This window comes from Balaenoptera physalus (assembly GCF_965194825.1).
Source record: "Balaenoptera physalus genome assembly, chromosome: 1".
Taxonomy (NCBI): Eukaryota; Metazoa; Chordata; class Mammalia; order Artiodactyla; family Balaenopteridae; genus Balaenoptera; species Balaenoptera physalus.
The window spans coordinates 137387388-137413891 of NC_138882.1; the positions used below are offsets into that span (position 1 = coordinate 137387388).

At 41.2% G+C, this 26504-nt stretch overlaps 1 protein-coding gene across 6 annotated transcripts in view; it reads left to right on the top strand.

Annotated features, from left to right (window-relative positions):
- Window positions 1–397: 397 nt before the first annotated feature.
- The window catches only part of WLS (Wnt ligand secretion mediator), a 106867-nt gene continuing 80760 nt past the window's right edge, over window positions 398–26504 (top strand). For 2 of the 6 annotated variants that reach the window (XR_014252464.1, XM_082420455.1), the window contains exon 1: window positions 399–761. Coding sequence is in view for 5 of the 6 variants with exons in the window: in XM_082420455.1 (XP_082276581.1) it covers window positions 656–761 (106 nt within the window). In the remaining variant the exon portion in view is untranslated. Of the gene's footprint in view, window positions 762–26504 lie in introns of all 6 variants that reach the window. The other 4 variants (XM_082420459.1, XM_082420457.1, XM_082420458.1 and 1 more) reach the window with 3 other exon arrangements.

The window sequence follows — 26504 nt, forward strand, 5'->3', positions numbered from 1 at the left end:
GCATCTATTGGGTCCCTTTAAAAAATTCTCCTCCTCTTTCCTAAAGAGAGTTCTAGCAGTTGGGGGTGGGGACCATTTCCTAAAGTCAACGCGTAAGTTAAAGGTCTGCCGAGCTGCCCACGGGGGATTTAAATCTCGCACCAGAAGAGGAAACGTGTGGGAAGCGGAGTAGGGGGAACCCACTAAACAACAACATCAACCCCCAAACGACACGAGCCCCTGGCGGGACAGGTTGCCTTCCAGACCCGGGAGCGGGACACCAGCACCCGCCAGAGCTCGGAGCCCCGCACTGAAGGGCAAGGGGGAGTGGAAGAGCGGGAGGGAGGGAGGGAGGGAGGAAGCGCGAGAGGGAGGGAGGAAGAAAGGGAGGGAGGCGGCGTCATGTGATCCGCTTCCCTGCTCCTTTAAGCGTCCACAGGCGGCGGAGCGGCCACAATCACAGCTCCTGGCATTGGGGGAGCCCGAGCCGGCTGTGCCGGGGGAATCCGTGCGGGCGCCTTCCGTCCCGGTCCCATCCTCGCCGCGCTCCCGCACCCCTGAAGTTTTGCAGCGCCCAGAAAGGAGGCGAGGGAGAAGGGAGCGTGAGAGGAAAGGGAGCAAAAAGCACACCCTAAAACATTTATTTCAAGGAGAAAAGAAAAAGGGGGGCGCAAAAATGGCTGGGGCAATTATAGAAAACATGAGCACCAAGAAGCTGTGCATTGTTGGTGGGATTCTGCTCCTGTTCCAAATCATCGCCTTTCTGGTGGGAGGCTTGATTGGTAAGTGCGAGAGCTGCAAACTTTTCCCCCTTTCTCTCTTTTCGGGCCCCTTCCCTCTTTGCCTCTTCGGCTACTTGTTACAGTATCACTGCCTTGCTTCTATGATCTAATTAGTCCGGCTATTGTGCTTAAGAAAGCAGAGCTCCATGGGGCTCCGTGGGGCACAATCCAGTCTAGTGGCTAAGAGAAAAGGAGGGGGAAAAGTTTTGGCCTAGTTTCAGTATCCACTTGAAAGGAAGGAGGGGGGTAGCGGGGGTGGGAATCTTAAGCATGGCGACGGATCGCGCGAGGAAGCGCTGGGTTACAAAGTTGATTGCCGCTCCCCCCGCTTTTTCCCGCGTTCCCCCCCTTTTCCTCTCGCTTCCCTCCCAATCAGCTCCCGGAGGGCAACGTAATCGACTTTATTAGGAACAACTGAAGAGTCGGAGAACTGCGCCCGGCGCAAACCCAGAGAGCCCTGTTACAGGGCTGTGATCTCTGCATGTGTAAACGCTTTGGGTTGTCTCAGCTGGGGGCTGAGAGTTTGCATTTTGGGTCCTGACCTTCGTGCCCTCGGCTTCCTCGTCGCACTACCATCCCACGCCCCGCCGTGGCCGTCCGCAAGGTCCGAGCCTTGGCCCGGAGCCTGGATGGGGTGAGGGACGGTGGGAGAAAGTCCTTGGATGGCGCTGCGGGAAGTTGGAGAGGTCGGAGGGGAAAGGCGTATCAGAAAGGTGTTGCTTTTGGCCTCCCGCCCTCTCGCGAATCTCCCCTCCCCCACTTCTTAGAGCTCCGAGAGCCGGTGAGTCTGGAGCCCCGGGTCCTGCCTTGGCGCCTAGGAGGGCGGCCTGCGCCCCCGCCGCAGCCCCCCGCAGGTGACAGCTCCCCCCCTGGGAGACCTCCCCTGGCGTGCATCGCCCGGACCTCTCGAGCCAAACACGCTTCCGGGTGAAGAAGATGGTTTCACGGACCTTCCACTCAAAAATACTCCCTTCTTCTCGCCGTGTCTCCATCTCCATCCATCCTCCCGCCTCTCCGCACACTCGCTTTCCCCTTACCCTCGAGATTTAGGACGTCCCGGCGCAAACTTCAGCGCCAACTTCGCCACGGGTGCGGATGAGAGGCTTGGCTTCCGTATTTCGCAGATCAGTAAAACTTTGCGGAGTGGAGAGTCTACGGAGGGGCTTTCTGCGCCCGTCCCTTTTCCGGAGCCCGCGCGGCGCGGGTGTCGTCGTGGTCGTGAGAGCTGCACAGGCTTGGGCACCTCGAGTCCTGTGCGTGGCGTTTTGTCTCCAGACTTGGGTTTGATGGGAACAAATGAAAGGGAGTCTGGTTCTGTAAATCACCGTAACATCCAAGCTAATTGTTGAAACAAAGGAGAGTGGGTGAAGCTTCACCAAGGAGAGAAATTTCTGGAGGAGATCGTGCCTTTCGCTGTGTGTGTATCCACAAAGCAGAAGGAGGTTCAGAGTTTTCCAAGCTCATATCCTCAATTTGGGTCAAACAGCTTAATCTTTTTATTCCTGGAACCCTCCCCCCACCCCTCCCGTTAGGAGCTCCTGTTTAGCTACGTGCAATCTCCATGTTTCCCTGTATTGGATTTTTCGAGGCTCTTAATACATTCTCTACTGGGAGCTGAAGGCAGCCTTCTCTGTGCCCTCACGGTGATTATGCAGCGGTTACAATTACACCTCTTGTCTCCCTTGATGAGCAGTTGCAGTTAGATGCCATTGGATCTTGTGTGATTTCAGTGGCAGACCATAATTAAAATTTCTTGCACCTTGTGCTTTCAGAATTAAATTGGCCTATTATCCCTGTCTGACCTTCATCCTCTTTGAGGTTTTTGCACAAGCAGTGAACCATTACACATAGTTCCCTGGTATTTGTTGGTGTGTGTTTCTTTTTCTAAAGTTGATCTAGCCCATTATCCACTGTTGTAGGTTTCTTAGGGCACTTCTGGAACTAGCATAATTTCTGGAATCTTAGTACTGTGGAGAAGGTCCAAGGGCACTGGTGAGTGGCTGCTGGACGTTGGAGTTGCCATAGGATCAGAACAGTTGTATGTTCAAAGAGGGGTTTGTTTGGAGTAAGTGGTGCCAAGGGTTGTTTTTCCCCGAGAACTTGATTAGTGACCGTATCTGATAACAATCTCCAAAAGTTAGTGATAGGTCTAGATTCCCCTCAATAAATCAACTGATTTAATTCCATCTTTGCTTGAAAAAGAAAACTATCTCTGTATAAGACTTCTTGGGGGAAATTGTTGTCTACGTTTACCTCTTACCTCTCCTCCTTCCTCAGTTGCCAAGGCTATGTCCCTAGTTCCGGCCTGAAGGCTGAAAAGATCAGATCCATTTCACCGTAACACTTGAATAGTGGCTTAGCCTTTACCTCAACCAGTTATAGAGATAGAGTAATTTTTTTTTTTTTTTTTGCTGTTAAACAAATCTAAGAACTTAGGTATGCTATAAGACCCAAACATGGGAAATAAATATCAACAAAAGGTAAGTGATATGTTTTCCCACCAAACTTCCCTAACCTGGAAAGCAGGTGAAACTAAGCAAAGGATGGAACTTCAAGAAAGTGAGTGGAATCAGTGGCTGAAGGAGAAGTGTGTAGGCTGGAAAGTAAGTAAAGTCCAGAAACCTCCTCTTCCACCCTCCCCAGTGAGAACAGAACTTCTTCACTGCTCAACCCTATTGATCCGTAGGAAGTCCGGTGTCTTGGGTGTGCAGTGTCTTTCTAATTCATCTGCAGAGGCCAAGTGAGAAAGTGAAATCTTCACTTTGAATTGGCCTTGGTATATAATGTTCCTTTTTGATCACTGTTGTCCTAGATGAAAGGAAACATGACAGCCTAGAAAGGGGAGGATCCGAATGGCAAAGCTCCTGATTGTAAGGGTGTAAGTACTCCACGCACGCAGACGCAAAACAAAAACAATCAACCACCACCCCCAAACAATAATGACAAACCACGCACCCAAGGTGACAGGCACTTTTTCAGTTAACCAACAGGCTTCAGTCTCCTCATTGGTAGGTTGATGAGTTTAAGATTCCTTTCAGTTGTGAAATTGTATGAATTTTTCAGTGCTTAAGTTTTATGTGGCATTCAGACTGGTGTTTGGTTGTAGCCTTCTAGAATTGATGGGGAAAAATTTAAACACTAGGTAAAAAGGAAATAAGAGGGATTGGGTTTTGGTTTAGTCAGCTTAAATCCTCCCCTGCTCCAACAGCCTTCTTAGAACCAAGGTTTTGTTTGTTTGTTTGTTTTTGTGCTTGTTTTGTGCCAGGGTCTGTATACTGCTAAGCCTTTAATGGGATTTTTCAAGAAGTCTCTGGAAAGCAATATCTTATGTGGTAGAATTTGGGGTACTTAAGAATTCACTGAATTATGCCATGCTTTTGTAAAAACTTTGAGTCATTATAAAATCATGCATCTGATTGTTTTCTTATGTATTCAGAAGATTTCTTAAGTGGCTAACTTATTCTGTATTTAGAATTCATTTAAAAATTTAAGAACCCCTGAAGGAAAAGAAAATATTTTTAGAGATACAGCTTAATCTTTAGCCTCCCTAAAAATAAGCCTGCAGAAAATTTAAAAAATAATTTTCCTTTGATTTTACGTTTGGTGAGTTTAGTTCACGGAGAAGCAGCTGCAGGGGTGGTAGAAGGGGGGAGGGGAAGGAGACCATGTGTGCTGAAACAAGAGTGCAGCCGACTAAAAATCATGAACTTGATTCCCTGGCCTATTATGTGCAATTTGCTCAGCTTCAAATTAGTCATGTCTGGGAGATATAATGGTTGGAAAAGCAGGTCACCCTTCCCACCTGTTCTAAAACTGGTAAGAGTATAAAGATCAGGATTGGATGAATAGAAAATTATTGCATTGTTTTAAGCATACCCATAAATTAGAATATTCCAAACTTAAACCCAAATAAGTATCAACAAATTGCCCATTATTATTTTTTTAGGAAGGATTGCTTTCTTTCAAAGGCTTAGTATGTGAGCAGCCTTTTCTTGTTTTTTATTGCAGAGAATATTATATGTGTGTATACATGTATAATACACATACATATGCACACATGTATAATCAGTTTTCTCAATTGTAGCATGGACTTATCTACTGCTTTTCAATGATAGAGCCCATATTATAATGATAGAGCCCATATTATAATGATAGAGCCCATATTATAATGATATAGCCCATATTATAATGATAGAGCCCATATTATTGTGCTGTTATTGTTTGAATGGAAACTATGGATGGTTTTGATTGTGGTCCATTCATATGAAGAGTTTTTGTTTCTGCCACTATCACTTATTTGAAAGGGGCAGGATTTTAAGAAATTTAATAAAATTACAGTTATGCAGCGTATATAAGTGTTTGCTTCCCAACACATTAAGTTTTAAACTTGTTGTGGTATTTATTACATTTTAACATATATTAATAGTGCAATACTTGGCAATCCTGCAGTGTTTGGGTATCTGGTGAAAAAAGAACTAATGAACTTGCTTTTGGTTGATGTTACTCCACATTTTTCTGTATTTGATTCTTATTTTGTAAAATTTCATATCTGACTAAACCATGTCATTTTTTTCTTTGTTAACTGTCAGAGTATCTAATATGGCTTGTAGAAGTACTGTGCAACCTCAAAAATTCTTTTGTAAAGAGTGGGAAATTTTTTGTAATTGAAATTACATTATTTGACTTTTAAAAAACTATCTAAGCTATCTACTTGGTTATTGCAACAAAGTCATGCTAGTGCTAACGATCTCTAATCATGCTTTCATCTAATCATTCAGTACAGCCTGTCTAGCCTTCTATTGGAACTTTCCCTTTTCCCTGTTCAAAGTGAGAAACATTTCCTTGAGATAATAGCGTGGCTTTGTAAGGTTTTCAAGTCCCCTGCCTGGAACCCAGATCTAGACTCAAAGCCTTTCCTAGCTAGTTGACATTTTGCAATAATGCAGCCTTAAAAAAATTTTTTTTTTTAATCCATGTAGACTGAGGAAAGATTCTTACCTTATCTTCCTCATAAAGGTGTTTCTATGGAGGTTTAGAATTCGGAATTGTGTGAAAGTCCTTAGCTTAGAGCTCATGTATGTTACCTACCTAATGTGCAAAATATTGATTAGAGCCTAATGTGTACCCAGCATAGTGCTACAATGATGACTAGGGCTTAGGAAAGAGGGGACTTGAAGCCTGAGTAACCTTGGGGAGCCAGAGGTAGAAAAGAGTCCCTCTTAATCCAAGTTCACTAGCAAAAGATTTCTTATGATAAGGTTTTTAATATCATGATAATTCTCACTCATCTACTGGGAATTTGAGAACATGTGAAATGAGAAGCCCTGTTAATTACATCATCAAATAGTTATGTTAATATTTTATCTTAACATAAACATATTAATATAACAATATAAATAATGCTAAACATGTGTTAAATATGTACTGTGTGCCAGACTTTGTTTAATTTGATTCACGCAAAGCCTTGCCACATTGGTACTGTTGTACCCATTTTACATATAAGTAAACTGAGGTACAGAAAGGTCTAGAAAAATTGCTCAAGATTACCTAGCTAGTCAGGGTCAAAACTCGGATTGGATTCCAGTCAATCCAGAATTATCAACCATTAGGTGCTCCTGACCCCACTTCCCAAAGCCTTGACTTCTAGGGCTGAATAGAAATGGTTTGAATGTAGAGAGACATGATAAGTAACACTGCAGATGCAACTAATTTCTCATTTCTAACCAACAGGTAACATGTTAAAAGAAAAAGTATCAAATCTGATGATAGGTGAAATGGAGTCCAGCTGTACTTAATAAAGCAGAGCCTTGACCCAGCTAAGGGAGGACAACTTCTGAGAAGTCTATATATGCCAGTCCAACCAATTTCTTACAGGTTCTAACCAGTCCCCATAATTCTGTGAATAATCAAACTGGCTGAGCAGCCAAGTTCATTAGCCACAAAGTGTTTGAGTTCTGCTACCTTAAGGAAGATTACTCAACTTTATTTTCTCTAGTTAGTGGTTTTAACATATTTATACAGTTATGTAAGTCTGGACTTTTTCAAAGGAAGAGAAGAGAAGAAATTAACTGAGGTTGGAGAGGTTTTTTAGAGGGTGTGGATTGGCAGTGAGAGCAGTTGAAAGAAGAGCCTCTTACTGAAAGTTGAAAATTCAGTTTCCCCAAAGGATAATTTTTGTTTATATATACACCCATGCATAATAATGAGGGCATTTCAAACCGGAGTCTTCCATGCTGACACCATGAATAGGTACATGTCCTATTGGAAAAAATGCTGATGGATTTTCTCTATTGAGAGATTTACTGCCCTCAGTTTTGATAGCGACTCTAAGAGATGAAGGGAGACAGAGAGCATCAAGACGTGAAAAGATCATGTCTATTTTATTTGTCTTCTGTTTTCTCTGAGGTGTTGTAATGGTGGCACAATAGAATAGACAAGTGTGCCAGATGTGGATGGTTCCCAGAAAAAGTGCCTGGATGGGAGTGGAGAGGAGGAACTTGAGGCACTGAAGTTCTCAAACTTGATGATGAAATGTTTTGCATTTTTCCCTTTTCATAATAGGACTAATCAAAAAGAATTGATAAATAACAGAAAAGAGCAACTCATATGTTTTAGAATACTGAAATCCTAAGGTTCTTTAGCCCTTTAGCACTACCTCTCCCTCCCCTCCATCCCTCCCACCCTACCATGTTCCACCCATAATTAAATTTTGTAGAGGAGCAAAAGCAATAATCAGAGCGTCATCTGACCAGTAGTGAGGGATTTGGCTAATTATGATTTGCTGCTTTTTTTAAGATTTATTGGGTGACTATGGAAAACATTTTACATGTATTGAATCACTTAATGAACATAACAACCTAGAGGAGCAGGTACTTTCTCCAGTTTTCAGATGAATGTGAGGCTCACTTAAGGAACTTTTCGGAGTTAACAGAGATGGTAAATAAGAGGGCTGGCATTCAAGCCCATGATCCTGAACTGAATCAAGCCATGCTCTCAAGTCTAATGCCACTCTCCTCCTATTGTTCCTTCAATTTCTATGGGAAACAAAGAGTCAAGTGTGATGAAACATTCTACACAGATTCAATAGAAGATGAAAGCTCAGACTGGCTTTTTCTGCTTCTACCCCTTTCCCAGACCACATACTCCCATCACTGCCTGGGTACTATTCACTGACCTAGTTACTTCCCATACAAATGATCCCAATTCCTAAAATATATTAACCTCTTTCACCAGCTATTGTAAATGTTGGCCAGTGCTTGCAGGCCGTGCTGAAGAGGGCTGAACCTGAGGAGATTACACCCCAGCTCCCCCCCTCACCCAAAAGAAATTATTACACACTGCAAAGAGTAACTGAGAGTTGTAATTGAAAACTTGTCAAAGAGTTGCTTCAACCTGAATGCCAGCTAGACTTAGCATACACAATATGTCCTGAATATAGCTGTTAAATACAAGAGAGGGGAATGTGGGTGTGGAGAAGGGAGATAGGAGTAGAATATGGATTCAGGAAAGGAAAATTAAGGCCCCTGTAAACATATGAGAACGTCTCTTTGGGACATAGCTTATGCCTGGATTTCCAGAATCTACTTCCTATGCCACCCACTCCTCCCAAGCTAAGCTAGTGTTTCTCCCTACTCGCCTGTTTAAATCCTGGGCCTTCAAGTGCAATTTTTGCTCCCTCTTTTTCTTTTCTACTCTATTCTTTTAATATTCCCTGGTAAAGGGTATTCTTTCTTCACTGGCCCACAGGAATTATAGGGCCTTCTTAATCTTCTAGTTAATTCCCTGGGTTAACTAAGAGGCTTTATCCATAAATACACATTTCCAAGAAAGCAGAAGAAATTGAAAGAAGACGCCAAGTTATTACATTTGTTTTGGCAAGGCATTATGATTTTTCTTTATGAAGAAGGTAACCGGTCTGTAAATGATTGGTTCAGTTTTTTTTTTTTCAAGCCCCAGATTAAGGAGGTTAAGCTCATGAGAGCTGGTTGGGGGCCAGTTATCTGCTGCTTTTAGTTTTGGACTGAGACCCTCCCAGGGAGAGAGTGCCTGGTCTCAGGGCAGCATCATGTAGTGGAGAGGAACTTGGCTGTAACTCTGCAGACGATCTGTGGTCTCCGTGATCGCAAGTAAGTCACAAAAGCTCCTTGGCTCCCATCCTCAACTGTGATGTGGGGCAGAGGCCTCCTATTTCATGGATGACTGTAGTGAGGAATCCACTATCATGAGGATAAGGCACCCTTTGGGTTTCTCACTGAGCCAGGCCCACCAGAGATCTGATTCCCAGAGGACATTTTGCTGAAACCATCTGCTTAACCCTTATCCGTTCCTCCTACTTTTCTCTCTCTGTACCTCTCTGCTCTTAGATCTGGAAGAATTTAGCCTTGACGTCGTCTATTTTCTATTCTTTTTCTTTCTTGAGTCACCACCACTTTGTCAAACACCTCCAGATTCATGGATCTATTTAGGCAGAGGGAAGTGGAATGACCCAAAGCATTAGTCATTTTGGGTTTGAAGGTGCACAGAGAGGTCAACCTGCTTTCTAACATGAATTCCCATTATAACTGTATGTCTCAGAATGAGCCTTCCCCAAATGGTAGATATTAATATTGTTGCAGATAACTAGCAAAAAAGAACATGAGTCTAAATCATTGTCCTAAAGCATACACATTTTGCTCCAGGTTAATTACTTTTGCTTTATAGGCAATTTTAATAGAGCTTGGTTATGCCATTTTCTAAGTCTACAGCAGTTGGGACAATTTGCCACAGAAACTCACTGGCAGCAGAGAGATGTAGACGTGTAGTAGGTCACATGAGGACACAGGAAGAGAAAGGGAGCATGCCCCGGGCTCTGGGGTCTCTGGATATAGGCAAGTCATTTCACACCTAGCAGTAGCACCCCTTCCCCCTCCAGTGGCATCGTTACATTATAGGCTGGGGTATGTTAATTGATTCCACTCTAAAGCTTTGCGATCTTATCACTTGCCATGAGTGCAGCTTTTTGGATCCGCTGTGTCTGTCCCCTTTGGTGGTATCTGGCCTTAATGGAAGCCGTGGAGCTTGTTGCTATTAAATTGTAAAGATGAAAGGGCCTTGGAGACCGTCTTGTCCTACCTCCTTTGAGGAGGAATCGGAGTCCCAAGAAAGGGAAGGGGCTCAGTTTACACAGTTAGAGGCAGAGCCTTGGGTTAGACTCAGGTTCTAATGCCAGTCAGCACTCCAAGCATATATCTCTTTCTGCGTTTCAGCATGAAGATCATCTGATTTCCGTCGTAGAGTTAATGTGCAGAAAATTCCCAACTTGTGGTTCTTAAAGCTCTATTGACTTTCCTGTTACTTGAAAATAAAGTAGCAATAACTTTACTGTCTTCTGCTTGCCTTTGTGTACTTAATGTTCTTAGCTAATTTCTGATGAAGCAGTAAGATTATATGGAGTGTTAAGCTGTTCTATGTGGATTCGAAAGAACACCACATAATAATAAAAAACAAAAATAAAGCTAAATTTCTTCCTTGTTTGCTGAGCGGGCGGTACATCCCCTTTCTCCTGCTTGAGAAAATGTAAATTTAAAACTTAAAACAAAACAAAACTGTGCGCTATGGTCCTTACCTATCCAACCAAAAGTGACATCCTCATGTTTAAAGACTTCATCAGTCTAAAGCTTCCTTGTCTAAATGTCTGTGACTAACTTTTGTGCTTTCAGGGGATGTTTGTGGCAGGCATAATTCTGAAGTTGTAGTGAGTTTAGGGGAAGTGACATGCCCTGTATTTTCTGGGTCTATTTTACATACAAAAGAAACAACGAAGTTGCTCATCCTTTGTGTCTGCCATTTCTGCACTCTGAAGGTAATTGCAAGTAGAAAATTCAAATTGCCAAAACAGGGCTTAAAATGTTGAAGGCCTTATGCAGTTGTGTCTGACAAGCATATTTTTGTGATTTCAGAAGTGCCAGTATTACAGGGTAGATTCTTCTACTTCTTTTATTTTTGCTGAAACTAAGCAGAGTCACAAAGCACTGTTTTTCTGCGTCCTCTGATTTAGCTGTAATGAATTCTTTTTTCTTTTAATTCTCTCTTTAACATGCTTGCCTTCAGGTGATCCCAACCAAAAAGTTGGGCTCCATATCTGTGAAACCCAGCCCTCTCTCAAGGCAGATCAAGTCTTTTTTCTGTTCCTTTTACTCCGGGTTCTTATATATTTTATCTGCTCTCATTTAGGTTAGAACTCGCCTGAGAACGGAATGCCTCAAATGTAGAAAAGACACATCCCCACATTCCTTTCTTTGCTCTGCTCTGTTGAGCTAGTTCTGGCGTGTGTGAAATGGGCTCTGACTTCAGCCCCTGCGTGCCTGGGCAAAAGGAAGTTGTAGATAAGATTTTTACTGAGGCTTTGGAAGGACTGCACCAGGGGCCTTGCTGTCACTTAAAGAACACATCTGTACTTAGAAGGGATCAGCTTCTTCCGAATTGTGAGGTGGCAGTGGGTGGGTTGGGGAGGGGCTTGTGACAGGCAACTCCAGGGCCTTGGACATCCGTTCAGTCACCCAGTCTCCTAACTGTACAGTGTTTGCATGTCCATGAGCCAGCCCGTGTTAAATCCTCGGCCGGCATCGTTCTTTGAACATGCCCAAACGGGACAGAGTTATGCTCTATGAGAACGTGGTGTTTCTGGATAATAGTTGATGAAAGAGAAAGAAACAGAATAATTTGTAGATGCCTAAGATTTTTAAACTAAAAGTATGCTAAGGTCCCCTTTCAGTTAGTATCTTATTTTTTTCTAGAGATCGGGAGAATTTCTCTCATGTCACTTCTCTACCCCACCTACCTGTTAAAAAAGACAAAGAGAGAAAATATAGTTTGGGAGAGGCAGTAGGCTTGGGATTTGAACAAAATCAGCACTAGTATATATTTGAGAAGACAACATTTCCAGGTCAGGATGTGGTTAGGTACTGATACCAGCTCTGTCCAGGGAAGCCGCCAACTCTCTGTGCATCTCACGTTAGAGTAACTCTCCCAGCGAAGCAGTGATGCTACAGGAATTTGGAAGTTGCCTTTAACGACTTGGGCTTCTTATAAGATTCCTAGGAAATTGTCACACTGCAAAACAACATGGTGTTGGCTCAAGGTTTTCCATATGATGTTTCTGTTCAGTGATAGACTTACTGATTTAAAGTGATCAGATTTCTAACTGCTGGCATGCGGTTTTTGGGTTGATCAATGGGTGTGATCCGGTTTGTTATCAAACTTGGACAAACCATTTACATTCTATGAGCCAGCCTCAGTTTCCTCGTCTAAACATTTTTCCCTCACAGGAGGTTATGGGTTTAAATGAGAGAACATAAGTTACCTGTGCATATGTGCTAGATCCATCAATATATGTTAGACATTTCCCTGAATTAGAAGTCGTCACTAATTAACTTTTTAAGGATTTTTTTGAGTCATCCCATGTCTAGTTAGGCTCATGGCAGCTTATTTCTGCCTGTTAGTGAATTACATAAAATTAGAGACCCAGCAACCCTGCTTGATAGCCTTCCCATTAAGCATAATCCATGCAAGCCAGCAGTTCAAGAAGCATGTCATCCACACATTTGGTGAATTAGAGCAGTTAACTTACTTTTTGATCCAGTTAGTGATAGTTTTCACCAAGGTTTAGTTTGAATCTTAAATTTTGCCTTTTAAAATGCTTGCCAGTATTCACGGCTCTTTATAGCATATATAGCCCAGGTAGCTTGACTTTTAAATGAATACCACTCAATATGTGGAAGAGAGATTCCATCCATGCTTGCTGCATAGCAAATCCCAGTTGTTCTGTTTTACATTATAAAATTGAAGTCATCATCCACTGGGAAATGTTTTTGCTTCTAGATATAATATAAATGACAAAGACCTTTGAAAGTCAAGCTTCAAGGAAAGAAATGATCTTTTTCTTATAAAATATTAACTACTTCTGAAACTTTAGCTAGAATTATCGTGCTGTATTATAAGGAATTATAAAGGAAAATAAAGTTAAAATATAATCCCTGTAAGACTATAAGCTACATGAGAGCAAGGATGGTCTAATGTGCTCATCTTTATCTACAGTGGTTACCACAGGGTAGTGCAGTGTAGGTGCTTAGTAATACTTTTTGAAGAAATAGATAAATGCCTTGCATTTTGGACCTGTTGCAGGGGTAGCTAAAATGCTTCAACTTTAAGGTCAGCCCTAAAATTTCTAACACTCTATTCTGGGCTATTCTTTTATAATTTAAATGAGGACAGGTTTCTTATTACTTACTTGAACTTAAAAGATTATGTCACCTTCATGGTTTATATGCTTAGATTTATAAAATTGTAAGTTTGAGGAGTTTTGGGAAGGGACCTTTTCTTGTTTTGTTGTATAATAGAAACTAAAGCGCAGAGAAATTGCAATGAGAGAAGATTTGAACCAAGTTTCCTGACTGCTAGGGGAGTGTTTCATTACCTATGCCTAGTGTTACAGTGATTACTGACTGCTAGGTCTGATTTATGTATTGGGTCTTTATTTGACCATAAAGGCAGAAAATTGATTGTGGTTATCCATACTAGCTGATAAAGTTTGCTGAGAAAAAGGAACGCACCCTAGTACATGAATCTTGAATATTCAAATGGGAACGTGGAACCATAATGGAATTTTGTGATTTACTATCTTTAAGAAGTAAGTGTGTTTCTTCTGCTCCCTGAGAGCTGTTTTTTAGGGGCTTCTTTAAGAAGATCACATAATTTGCTTAATTTTCTATAAACTGTTAAAGATGGAAAATTCATCTATCAAAGTTTCCCTTCTAAGAATTTTGCAGATGTATTTATGGTTCTTCTTAGAGATCAGTAATGTATTTGTGATGTCAGCTTTTCTAACTGCCCTTGACAAGAAAGCATAAGACATTCAAATAACCACCTCTGCATTCCATTGTGTTCAGCTTGTTGATCTGGTGGGTGGGAATGAATTCATCCGCACATCCTTCCAGGTTCCTGAACTGTACTGAAACATGCTGTGTGGAATAGGTGCCTGCAGGCAAAGAGGAGCCTGGGCCTGCTGACTTTCCAGTGGAGCCAGGTGGGAAGGTGGGAACAGAGATTTAAGCAGCAGATGTACACTGAAAGGGAAGGAAGCGAAAACCAAGGAGAAAGCTACACAAAAGCTGGACTTGGACTTCTCTTAGCCAGACCTTCCAGGTAGAGGTGGAAGTATTGGGGAGGGGACACAGAGCTGACACAAGAGTCAGGGGAGAGGAGGCGGTGGTGATGGAGAGAAAACGGGCTTGAAAGAGGCGACAGGAATTCCTCCTCGGCTGGGTCATCACATCATCATGCAGGCCTTCCCTCTAAAATAGTGATGTGTGTGTGTGTGTGTGTGTGTGTGTGTGTGTGTGTGTGTGTGTGTGTGTGTGTGTGTGTGTGTGTGCTATGAACCTATCCACTGCTCTAAAGGCTAGGTAAAACCACCGCGGAAATGGAAGTTTGCTATTCTAAATGTAAGCAAGAGCGTTGCGTTCAGAAGGAGGACTGGATAGAAATCCTGGCTCTACCCCTTGGTGCCTATGTGGCCTTGAACAAATTATTTAAACTCAGAGCCAGAGTTTCCTCATCTACCTCTTGGGTAAAATGGGAGTAGTAGTGCTTGTGACATTGCTGTGAGGATTAAATGAAATAATCTGTGAAATGAAAGGTATGTGTATAGTAACTTGCAAATTGTAACCACATAGAATATGCTACATGTTATTTTATTATTAGTCTTATTCTTTTAACCCAAGAATGATTTCCCAGTGTTAAATCACCCAGAGTCCTTTGGGAGCTGACATAAAAGGTTTTCTGCCTGCTCCGAACCTGGATACAATGGTTCAGGGAGATGTAGGTGGTTCTAGAGTCGGGTTTAGATTGCTTGTGTGAAATTATAATCTAGTGACTAGAAACATGCATATTTGTCCCCTCCTAATTTTATTTGTTTTTAAGCAAGAACACAATGATGTTAAAGGAATTAAAAGCAAAGAAAAAAGGAAAAGAATCCTCCTAAAACACACCATTTTAATACAATTCCGTGTTAATTTTTTATTTTTTCACACTTCTGTGACTATTTCCAACTTTATGTAAAAGCCTAGTTAGCAGAGGCTCAGACGTTTATTGTTTATGCCTCTACCAATTATGTGTTTTCTTTGGAAATTCAGCAGTCAGTTCCTCCTCTCCTTCTAAAACTCTTCTCTCATACTTAACTCAAGATTGCTTGTTGAACCATTGAACCATGGGAAATTCATTTTCAAAATCTGCTTAATTGCTGTGAGACTTTTAATTTGTTCTGGATGATGGTGCTAATGTCTGGGAACTGGGACCGAAGCCCTCCAAAGTTGTTAATTCAATCAGCCACTGTGCCCTTGCCATGCCTGATGAAGGGAGGGGGGTATCCAGACCCCTCTCACAAAGAGGCTGGGTCCCTCCTGACCACCTCGTCAAAGATGAATAAGAGGGACCCCACAGTTAGGTCGAACACTTGGGGCAAATTACCAGGGTGTCAGTCCACATTATCCAAAGCCCTGGGTTGTGCTTTCCCAAATAATTATCCAGTAGGTTTTATGTAGGAGCCCAGAGTTTTAAGGCATGGTTTTTGTGTGCATGTGTTCACACCTGCTAATCTGCAAAATTCTTTAATCACCAACGTCTATTTGGCTCTGTCTGCAATCTGTAAGATCATAAACATCACCCCCAGACTATTGATATTCCTGTTAACCACTGAAGTTTTCCATGGCGAGACTGGTGAAAGCTTGCTCTGTCCTCATGATAAATTAGCTTGTTTATTCCTCTTCTGCTTATTTCTATCCTGCTGTTGGTTAGTGTAATGAAGCAGAAGTCCATTGTGTATGTTCATTGGGTAGCGATCCTCTGGCACCAAAGGGGGTAATTGAGTAGAAAGGCAGAATGCTGTTGGTGCCTGGGAGAAGTTAACACCACATGAGGTCACCAGGCTTCAAGCTTTAATCAATGTGGACACAATGCAATTGAGATTTTGAAAAGGGTTTGTTTATAGTGTGAGAGTAAGGGTCAGTAGTTAATTTGAAATGCTGTAGGTGTGTTTTCCTTGAACCAAGAAGGTACAGAGCATGTGTCATAGAGGATTGTAAATATCCTCAAGGGAGGGATGTAATTGGGGTGGAGGCTTAAAAAGAAGGGAATTTAAGAACTTCAGTGTGCTTATTATTGACCCATCCATGTTTCATTTAAACTTTTACCATTCTTCACAATGGGAAAAAGACTGTAGGAAAAAACCCTATAAAAGTCCATAGTATAGAGGCACAGCCCTACCAAGAAACAACTCTTTTTTTTTTTTTTTTTAAAGCAATGCTTTCCTTTGGGAAGATATTTGGAGTGCTATAAAATATTGCACTAAGGGTACTTAGTAGTACTAATATTACTCTTAGTATTAGGTGCTAATTCTCAAAGAATTCCCACTCTCAAAAGTTTACATCTTTTAGGATTTTTAATTGCCGTGGCTTGAATGAGATAATATGAAAACCCTTAACCCCTCTACTCATTTATGCTGCTGCCTCTTTCCATTTCAGGCTCCAGTCTAAACGAGGCATGTCTGTCTGCTTTTTGGATTATCTTTGACATTTCTCCCTATTATTTAATTACCTAAGTTTCAACAGCTAGAAACACCATGCTTTTATAATCACTATTCCAATTTGAAAGTAGAGAGGGCCCTATCCTTTTGTTGCAGGGAAACTCTGCAGGCCAATGTCTGGTTTTCACAAATGACTACAGGAAAAGAACGTGAAGGCTATGGCAGAGCCAAAGACTAGACACAGACTCAGAGATGCTTTGTTAAGTGCATGTTAAACCTAGGTGATGACTTCATACTCCTAATACCTCATATTTGTATAGTGCTTTTATCCTTCTTCAAAGCATGTTCATAGAAATGATCTCATTTGATCTTAATAACAGCACTCTGAGACAGGTCAGTCCACCAGGAATATTCACATTTTAAAGTTATGGAAACTGAAATGGAGAATAGCTGTGTTTGTGATTAGTTTTGTTTGAGAAGGGTTGATTTGGTAAGATTTATTTGTGGTGGAGTTACTCAGGATTTGAAGATTAATTGCTACATGATGATATAGGATAAAGAGTAGTAAAAAGCTTAGTTTTTTAATATAGAGAATTAAGTCTTACAGAAGTTGCTGTATATTAAGCAAACATTACTTTCTGAGCTATCTTCCAGGACAAGTACATGTCACCTGTGGTCCATCATCTTTAACTTCCCCATGTAACACTCACCTGCTCCCTTAAACAATTGTTAAGCAAATATGTCAAAAATATCTCTTTGAAGGAACAACAAATTTTAGCCTGTTGAAGTTGTCCAGATATTTTGACCTTTCCCTGGGCAGATCTGGGTCTTTAGAACCCTATGGAAAATCTTAAAGAAGGAGCCAGGGAGCACCTAGAGATGAGAGTGAAATTAATTTACTAATTTTAGCTAGTAAATGGTGCTGTGGTATGGTCACCCACTTAGTAACTCTTACATAGTATGCCTTTCTCCCTTAAAGTCATGCCAACAAATATGCATTGAAAAGCCATTTTTGGTGTTGGTATGATAGCCCATAGAATGGATTACCATAGTTGGTTTACCTAATCTCCTACTGTTGGACATTGACGTTATTTCCAGTTTGGGGGCTATATAATAGCAATACTGGGAAAACCTCCCTTGTAGTTAAATTTTTATTCATACCCTTAATTATTTTCTTAGCAATTTCACTTCTGTGAATTTATCTGAGGTCAAAAATCATGCCCATTTTTAAAGATTTTGATAACCTCCATCTTGCCCTTCGAGATCAATGATAACCATCACATATACCTCATAAGTCAATCCTGGGAGTGTCCATATCCCTGCATCTTGGCCAGTACTGGGCATTAATTTTATTTTTAAAAATTTTGCTAATGTGCCAAGAATATTTTTTTCTTTTAATTTACATTTCTTTGATTACTAGTGAGGGTGAACCTATTTTCATATACTTATTGGCTACTTATACTCTTTTGTGACTTGCCTGGTTGTTTCCTTCCTTTAGTATACTATTTTCAAAGTTGATCATCCTTGTAATACAACTTGTTAGAGATTAGGGAAAGAGGGAAGACTTCCGGAGGAGGATGATTCAGCCTAATTCTGTTGATAGCAGGATCCTGCATTTCCTTTGTGGTACCTCCCCTTTCCCACTCTCAGACCATGAGCTTTAAGAGAATCTTCATCTCTGACTCCAGTTATGGACATGTGACCAAGCCACAGGGGACACGTGGCTCAATTTAGTCTAATCAGAATAAAGTCTGAGATTTGTTGTGGAAGCTACCAGGAAGAGATGTCTTCTCTGTTTATTACTGAACCTGAACCCAGATAATATGAGCCTGGAACTGCTGGAGCCCTTCCAATGAAGTCTGAAAATGAAGCTAGTAAAATATGATAGAATTCAGTGACTGCAGAGAGATGAGGTCTGTTGATATAATTTGATTTCTCAAAACAACCACTATCTAAAGACCATGCTGTCTCTGGACATTTTTCATCTTCACCTTGCTAATTGATTAATTTAATTTTTGCTCAAGCAGCTTTGTGCAGGGTTTCCTTTCTTTTACAACCAAAAGACCCCAGACTGATTTACTTACTGTGCCTTTGGTTTAAAGATAGGCCAATGGAGACTGCTGCTATATCGTAGAAGGTGTATTTGGAGAGTTTGCTCATCTTAGGTCTTTGGTAACAATTAAAAAATAAAATTAGGTATGGAACCAACTTCTGTTAGGCACAGCTCTTCCAACTATAGCAGTAGTTGAAATGGTGTGTGTGTGTGTGTTGTATCACGGTTGAAGCACCAACTGGCTGGTGAAGATCACTAGTGACAATTCTTGGAACTTGGCCAGGCTGTTGGCTTTGAAGCAAAGCTCATTGCAACATGTACTCCTGCTGAGCTAGATGTGCGTGTGAAATGGATGGCAAGAGGATGTCCCAGCAGCTAAAATGAGGTTCTTGACGGCACCACAGGAGAAGCTTAATGACTGCCCAAGCAGGCTAGTGTTTGGGGGGATGGTTGGGCAACTTGAGTAGGTGTTATGATGACTCGAGGTTTCTTTGGGGCATCCAGAAATCTGTGAGGCAGAACAAAGGTTGAGCTGGCACATGTTACTACAATCCCTGAGCTGGGTTAGTCATGGGCTCCAGAAGGGATGCACACATGGATCTTGCCTTTGGGCAACTTAACTTTGATTAGAGAGATAAGAGTGATAAAATAAGATAGTCTGTTGTCAAGGTCAAAGTGGGTGAAATGGACTAAGTGCTCTAAGTATTTTTTAGATCAGATATAAAGATTTTTTTGAAGAATTAGGGAGTTTGACCTGGGCCTTCGCAGTGTGGGTGGTCATTGGAAGCACAATTTGATATACATAATTCAAGACGAGATTCACATCATTCAAGGCACTGAATTAAGAGCAAGCTTAATAGAAAAAGCTATGAGCAGAGTATCAAGAGATCTGGCTCTAGCCCCATTTGCCTCCTTAGACATATCATTTAATCTCTCATGCTTCTTCTTGCCTTTGATTATTTGCTCAGTAGACCTGGTAATGCTTTCCCTTGGCAAATAAAGACAGAGGCATGTCTTTCTCAAAGCCAAATACGTTGGCTTTTTCCACCCATTTCTTTTCTTTTTGTTAAAGGCATTAAAGTAAGAGTCTTTAGGTTACCGGCAGATTAGAAATTTGTTTAGATGGTGATTAAGGTATATCTTAGCACTTTGTTAAATTCTAGGGAACATAAAGAGGCACAAATCATGATAATCTGCTCATCTGTTGTGTCATGGAGGGAAAGCATGAAGTTCATGAGTTGAGATCTCAGGGAACCTATTTCTCACCAGCTATGAGACTAGGTTTGCTTTTAGTATCTTGTCTGTACCCTACCATAGATCTGTAAATCGGTAAATAAGAGGATGTGTATGAAGGCAAGGCACTTATCTTTTGTAATGTACCAAAGACAAATGAGGTGGCACCGTTTTAGCTGAGTAGACAGGCAGGACATATATAAAAATATCATTAATAAAACAGAGCATGGTGTGGTAAAAATATTAGGTAATATTAATTGAGCACTTACTATGTGCTAGGCAATGTGCTAAGTGTTTTATATGCATTATATGGGCCCACTAACATGGTTGAGCTGGAACTAGAATCTTTGTTTCACTTGCTGTTTTCATGTTTAAAGGTCTAGAGAGACTGAACGATCCTTAAAGCACTGATTTGGACTTCTTTAACTCGATAATTGTATTTTCTTTAAAAACTGTAAGTTTGAAAAGTGGTGGAGTTTTGGGGACAAAACCTGGGGGTGGTTGTAAATTGACCAGAAGGTTTACAAATATCCATAAGGACGGGCATTGTGTTAGACATTGTGGGCAAATCCATTCAGCCTAGGGCCTTCCGTCTGTATTTCCCTTTGTGAACTCTTTTGCTGAATGTCCCATCATCCTTTGTGAGATGAGGTCCTGTTCATCCTGTCTGCTTTCACGACATAAATGTTTTAGGAACTCTCCACAGACTGGCGGGATTGTCTCTTTGGGCTATGAACAGATTGTGTGGGTGATGAGACAAGTAGGAAAAGACTCAGCAATCAAAAAAGGGGGGTGGAAATCTCTTTCTCTGGCTCTCAGAATGGAGCTTGGACACAAAGGGAACTTCGTTAATCATGCCTCCTTTGTAATCAGAATGGTGGAGGCATTTTTTTTTAAACCACTATTATTTTGTCCTTTGTCTCGTCTGAGTGAAACCAATTGTTAATAGCTAATCGAGGGGTTAAAAATTTCCCAGACATGGCCAGGCAGAATCAACTTCACTTGATAAAGTAGTGGGCTGATTCTGGTTGGAAAACCAAGTCAGGTGTGGTGACAGGCTTCTTGCAGACGTGGTGCTGGTCTGATAGGATACCCTTGTCCAAGATCTGCATGGTGGCAGCTTTGTGCTTAGTTGATGAAAATGTCATGCGTGTGTGAGAAATGGGGAAGAGATAGGTAAGACTTGGGGGTTTTGGTGAGTTAGGATTCAGTCACTTTGTAGTACTAAGTCCCTAAGACAAGCACTGAGTGGACAACTCCAAACATCTCAATTTCCTGAGCAACTGGGACAGCTTACTTGTGTAACCTTTCTGTAGTTGCTTTCTTAGAAATCAAAGGAGGATAATAATCTTTGGTACCCACTTAATGGGTGTAAAATAATGAGAATGTAAATGCTTTGAGGGCCCTAGAGATGAAGAGATAGGGAAAATTCTCTTAATGTATTATTCATATATAATATGGTAAGATGAATCAGTATGGTTTTTTTTTTTGAAAACCTGTTATTATTTTAGCACCTCCTCCCTTTTACAAGGGAGGTTGTGTGCCTTAGCAGAAGTTGACTTTGTAACAATTTTATTTTCGAAGACAGGTCCAGCAAATTTACAATGTGGTGGGTTTTCCAAGAGGAAAGGTTGAGGTTAGTTAGCCCTGTCCTATCCATTCGCTGAATCTGGTGGTGAGTTGTTTTATAATGAATTGTTGGTTGAGGGCAAGTCAAGGATAGTGAAACCAAAGGCAATATTAGTGTTTAGAAGAAAGCTGTCAACTGTTATTCTAGCTATTCCTTACCTGGCTGTTTGTCTATTTTCTTCAAAAAATTGAATGGATTTTTAAAATCAGATAGTGACAGCTGGCTGTAAATTCCAAGAAAGAGGCATCACAGTGTCTTAGGGTTGGAAGACAAAAGAAAGAGCTGCTTGATTCTTGGTCCTTTTTTTAAAACCCTACTGCCCTACCCCTTGGTCATCTATTCAGAAGAGAAAAAAATCCCCCACAAGGTCTTCCCCTCTTATCTGGTACCACCTAAATGATATTTTCTTCCCAGGCAAGATGGGAGTCTACCTCTCCTATTATGGCGATGAACTACTGCTGGTGGTTTTTGCCCAGTGGAGATCCCCACCTTTCCCACCCTCCATTTGTCTGTTTTCAGCAGGAATCCACAATTTCCCAATTCTTTAGAGAAACAGAGATTCTTGTTTTGTAAGGGTCCTGGGAATTTGTCTAGTCTAACCTCACCCACACTGGGGTCTCCCCAACACAGACGACCTCCCTGGCAGCATTTTTTCCATTCCAGTGACGGTTGCTCAATAGACAATTAAAATTGTTTAATTTTTCAATCTAGTTGAAACACTATGATGGTTAAATGTTCTTTCTTATAATTCAATGGAAAACTGGTTTCCATTACCACATTGTATTTTCCACTCATGAATCCTGGATTTTCCTTTTGGAATAATCTAGAATATGTGCTGCTTCCCTTTTGTTAGATGGTGGCCTTTCAAATAATTGAAGATGACTATCATTTCTCTCTGACTTTCCCTTTTCCAGGTGAAAACACCGTTGTCTGGTAAGATTCCTTACCAGAATCTTGCTGTCCCTGTCTGGTGATTGTATTCCCAGGCAAGATTAAGTTTACCTCTGCTACCATGGCAACCAGCTACTGCGTGTTGTTTCTACTTAGAGGAAACCACCATTTTCCTGTCTTCAGTAGAAAATCCATAATTCAAAAATCAACTTGTTAGTGTCCTTAGAACAAACACGCCTCTATTACTGGTGATCAGCTTAGTTCAGAGAGCACCGAGTTCTACAACAGTCTATGTGCTGGCCTCCCCATTTTAACTCACGTAACTTACGCCAAATGTACTTCGCATATATGTCTGCACTGGTTTTTCTCATTAGGAGAAATAGGGTGACCTGAGACGGAGAGAGACTCTGGACTCAGATGGATTTAGGTTCAAACCCCAGCTCAACCCTTTATTGGCTGTGACCTTGGTTGAGTTATTTACATTTTCAGAGCCTCATTTTGCTCATCTCTAAATGGAGATAATGATATCTACCACTTACTGCTGTATAAGAATGAAAATCAATCCAGTTAAATCCCCTAGCCTGCTTCCTGGCACATATGAAATACCCAACGATTGGTAGCTGTTATAATCATTTATAATTTGTAGATGACGACCTGATGCCTGATGCAGCCAGTCCAGCATGCAGGCAACTGTGATGGTTATGGATTATTCAGAGCTTGGAATCCCCATAGTTGCAAACTCTGAAAAGGGAGTGTCGCAAATTGGCTTAGTGGGGTATGAATTTTTCTCCGAAGCCCCAGTGATTGGGATAAAGCCGGGGTTCTCAACCAGGAGTAATTTTGCCCCCCAGGGGATATTTGGCAATGTCTAGAGACATTTTTGATTTGCACTACATTCGGGAGGAGGAGAGAAGATGCTCCTGGCAACTAGTGAATAGAAGCCAGGGCTGCTGCCAGATACCCTGTAGTGCCCAGAAGAGCCTCCACATTTATCCAGCCCCAAATGTCAACAGTGCCGGGGTTGAGAAACCCTGGGGTAGAGGGATGGGGGCAGGGTAGCCAGGAGTATTAAGAGGGAATAGGCATGTGCAGCTCTCTGATTGTAAAGAGCCCAGGCTTTGAACAAAATATTGAAATAAAATGATGATGATATAGTGTAGGTGTAGCTGTAACCTCATATGGTCAGCCCCATAATCCTAACCTGCCTTTCTAAAATGTCAATCCTTTCCATCTTCCCAGTGTCATGTGCTGATTAAATAAGTCCTGCCAAAGGTTTAGATGACGTTTTTTGCACCTGTTAATCTGTTTTGTTTGTGTTGCTCCCATGTAAAGACATGACTAGCCTAATAGAACCATCCTGAAGTAGTGATTCTGTCAAAGAAATGGGCAATGCCCCCAAAATGAATTTAAAGTCGTATAATAACTTCAGTTCTCTATTCATACTGTGAAACATGGTAAAGAAGACATATAATCTGTAACACTACTTCTGGAAATCCCCCTTTTCTTCGATGCTTCTGACTTCTCTCTTCCAAAATACCCTAAAACCTCCTCTGGTAAAATTTCCCCCCAAGCCCATCTCTTCCACTTGTCCCTTTTCTCTTGATTGTGTATCATGAAAACTCAAAGAATCCATTTAGCAATAAGTTGAACCCTTGCTGGGGGCTGGTGAGGGCCTGCAACAGAGCAAGCAAAACCAGCGTTCTCTCTATCTGCAGGGAGGAGGAGATGGAGTAGGGAAGACCCACATTAATGCTTTTGGCTATAGTTATTTTCTAATAATTTATGGAAATAACTGTGAAAAAAGATGTTATTAAGCCCATTTCACTGAGGAGAAAATTAAGAGCTAATTCTGTGTTCAAACAACAGGCTGCTTAGGATATCCCTGGGATGTTTCTTAGGGAAAGACATCTTAGATGTTCAAGTTAAAATTCTGATAGAATCATCTCCGATTGCTGAGAACCTCTGTTTTTAATGACCCAAGGTTCAGACCTTCTTGTTCCTTGAATGTTTAGATAAACACATCCCTGGGGGGAGGGAGGGGGAGACAGGATAGAGAGCAAGGAGCATGTCACCATCTCCCACCAGATTATTCTTCTCCATCTGCTGGCAGCTTTCTTATTATCAGTAGTTAACATTCATTAAGGCCTCACTATGTGCAAGGTACTGTGATAGGCTCTTTTTACTAATTATTTTATCTTTACAACAAACTTACGAGGTGGGTACTCATAGTAAACTTTTACAAAGGAGAAACCGGCATTTTGTAAGACCATGAAAATTGCCCAACTAAATTGCTAGTAAGAAACAAGAGTTAGATTTGATCCCAAGTTTTTCTGAGTCTAGAGCCCTTGCTTTTAATTTCTCTTGTTCTGTTTTTGTAGATGCCTACAGCAACCTAAAGAACCCTTTCAGTGAAAGCATTTCCCTTGCTGCACTGTAATTGTCATTTTCTCTTATGGAACATTTTTTTCATAGAGGGTGATTTGGGTAAATTTTGAAATATATTAAGAACCCAGCAGTTTAAATGAAAATCTGAATGAATGTTATGGATTGATGTCTCGTTAGCAAATTTTGTCCATGATCTTTTGGCTTAGGGCAGTGTTTGCCATGACTTCCATTTCTTCTGAATAATAGACTCAGCTCTGTTGAGCCTATTTCTATCAACCTGAAAAATAGAGGCTGGACATACTCCAGATTATTTCATTGTATTGGAATGTCTTTGTGTTGTTATACTGCAAGTGTATGGGCCATTGGCTGGAAGCTGGAATGGAGTTTTGGGTTTTTTTCCCTAAACGTTTTCATTATGATTAGGTTGGACCACCTTCCCATAGTATGTATTACAGGGGTATATTTCATCGTGCTGAATATATCAGTATGAAATTTTACATATACAGTTGGCTCTAGCTTGCCTTTGCTTTCTGGAATAATTTGTTGATGTCAGCAGCTGTTGGAAGATAGAAAACACCCAGAGCCCATTTCAGCCTCAATAAGCAACAGAGAAAAGTAGGAGATTACAGTCTTTTCCTCTAACAGATGTGAAAATACGAGGAAAATGAGGGGAGAAGGGGCTAGATGAGCAAGGCATGGCAGCCTGTAGTGTTGGCATATACATTGATCCTAATTTAAAAGGGTATTTTTCAACCTTAAAAGAACGACTTTCACCATAACATAGAACATATAAATTCCCTTTAGAGTCGAAGAATTTCTAAGTTAGGAGTGTCCAGCAGTTAAAATACTGCCCTTTACAGTTGAGAGAACTGGGGCCCAAGATTGGTTGAATACTTTGCCTGCTTAGTGGCATATCCAGTACTAGAACTCCACAATCCTGATTCCTAGGATACTTCATTCTGCCAAGGTTCTTATCCTAAAACTTGTAGTAATTCAGGATAGCAGACCAATTTGTGGCCCAGAGTTGAAGCTCTAAATGTCTGAAGAGTGCTCATAGAATATAATGATGGAGAAGGCCCTAAAGGCTGTCTTTCCATCCCCATCCAGTGCTCAAATGTCCTCTGCACTCTTTGCACTTACCAAGTGTTTCTAGCAGGAGCATTTGTACTCACACAGGTATGAGCAACTCATTGTCTTCAACTGGTCAGGTTAACTTCGGACCATCTGATTTCTGTTGCTCTCAGATTTCCTTCCTTAGAACTTGCAACATTGGAACCACCTAGAATAAATCTAACTCCTCTTCCAAATATTAGTCATTCATGTATTTGACCTTTTATCTGTAACACCCCCTGCATCATACAGACTGAGCTCTTTAATTTAACGAGCTCTACACCCCCAGCTTCTTTATATTCTGCCTGTCATATGACATATCACTCATTTTCCTTTGATTCCTCTCCTAGCAAATGACATTGCCATCCATCTGCTGCCCATGCAAGGAACTTGGACATCCTTGACTTCTCTCTCTCACTCACGTCCCGCGTTAATCAACAGGGCCCACAAATTCTTCCTCCTAATTAGCTCTTCCCTTCAGTCACAATTGCATTTGCCCGTCACCATTCAGAAGCTCCGTGTGTCATCTCAAGACTTCTGATACCATCCTGTGCTCCACAGTTCCTTCAACACCAGAAGTCTTCCATTGCTTTTCTTTGCTACTCTTTTGTGAACTTTCGTATGTAATTCATTGGACCACAGAGAAAATCTCATTTAGAGCTGCTAGGTAAATAGATCATAATGCCGCAGGAGATTCTTTTGCCCAGGTTTCTGCCTGAGCTGTTTTGTAAATTTGATCTCAAAAGTAGGATTTGATGCCTTTAAAAGCAAGTGACTTGTGTAGGAGATGTTAATGAAATGGCCAAAAATTTCCCTATATATGTTCTTAGGAATATAGATTTTGTTATAAAATCTTCAAATTTGCAGCCATTAATCATATAC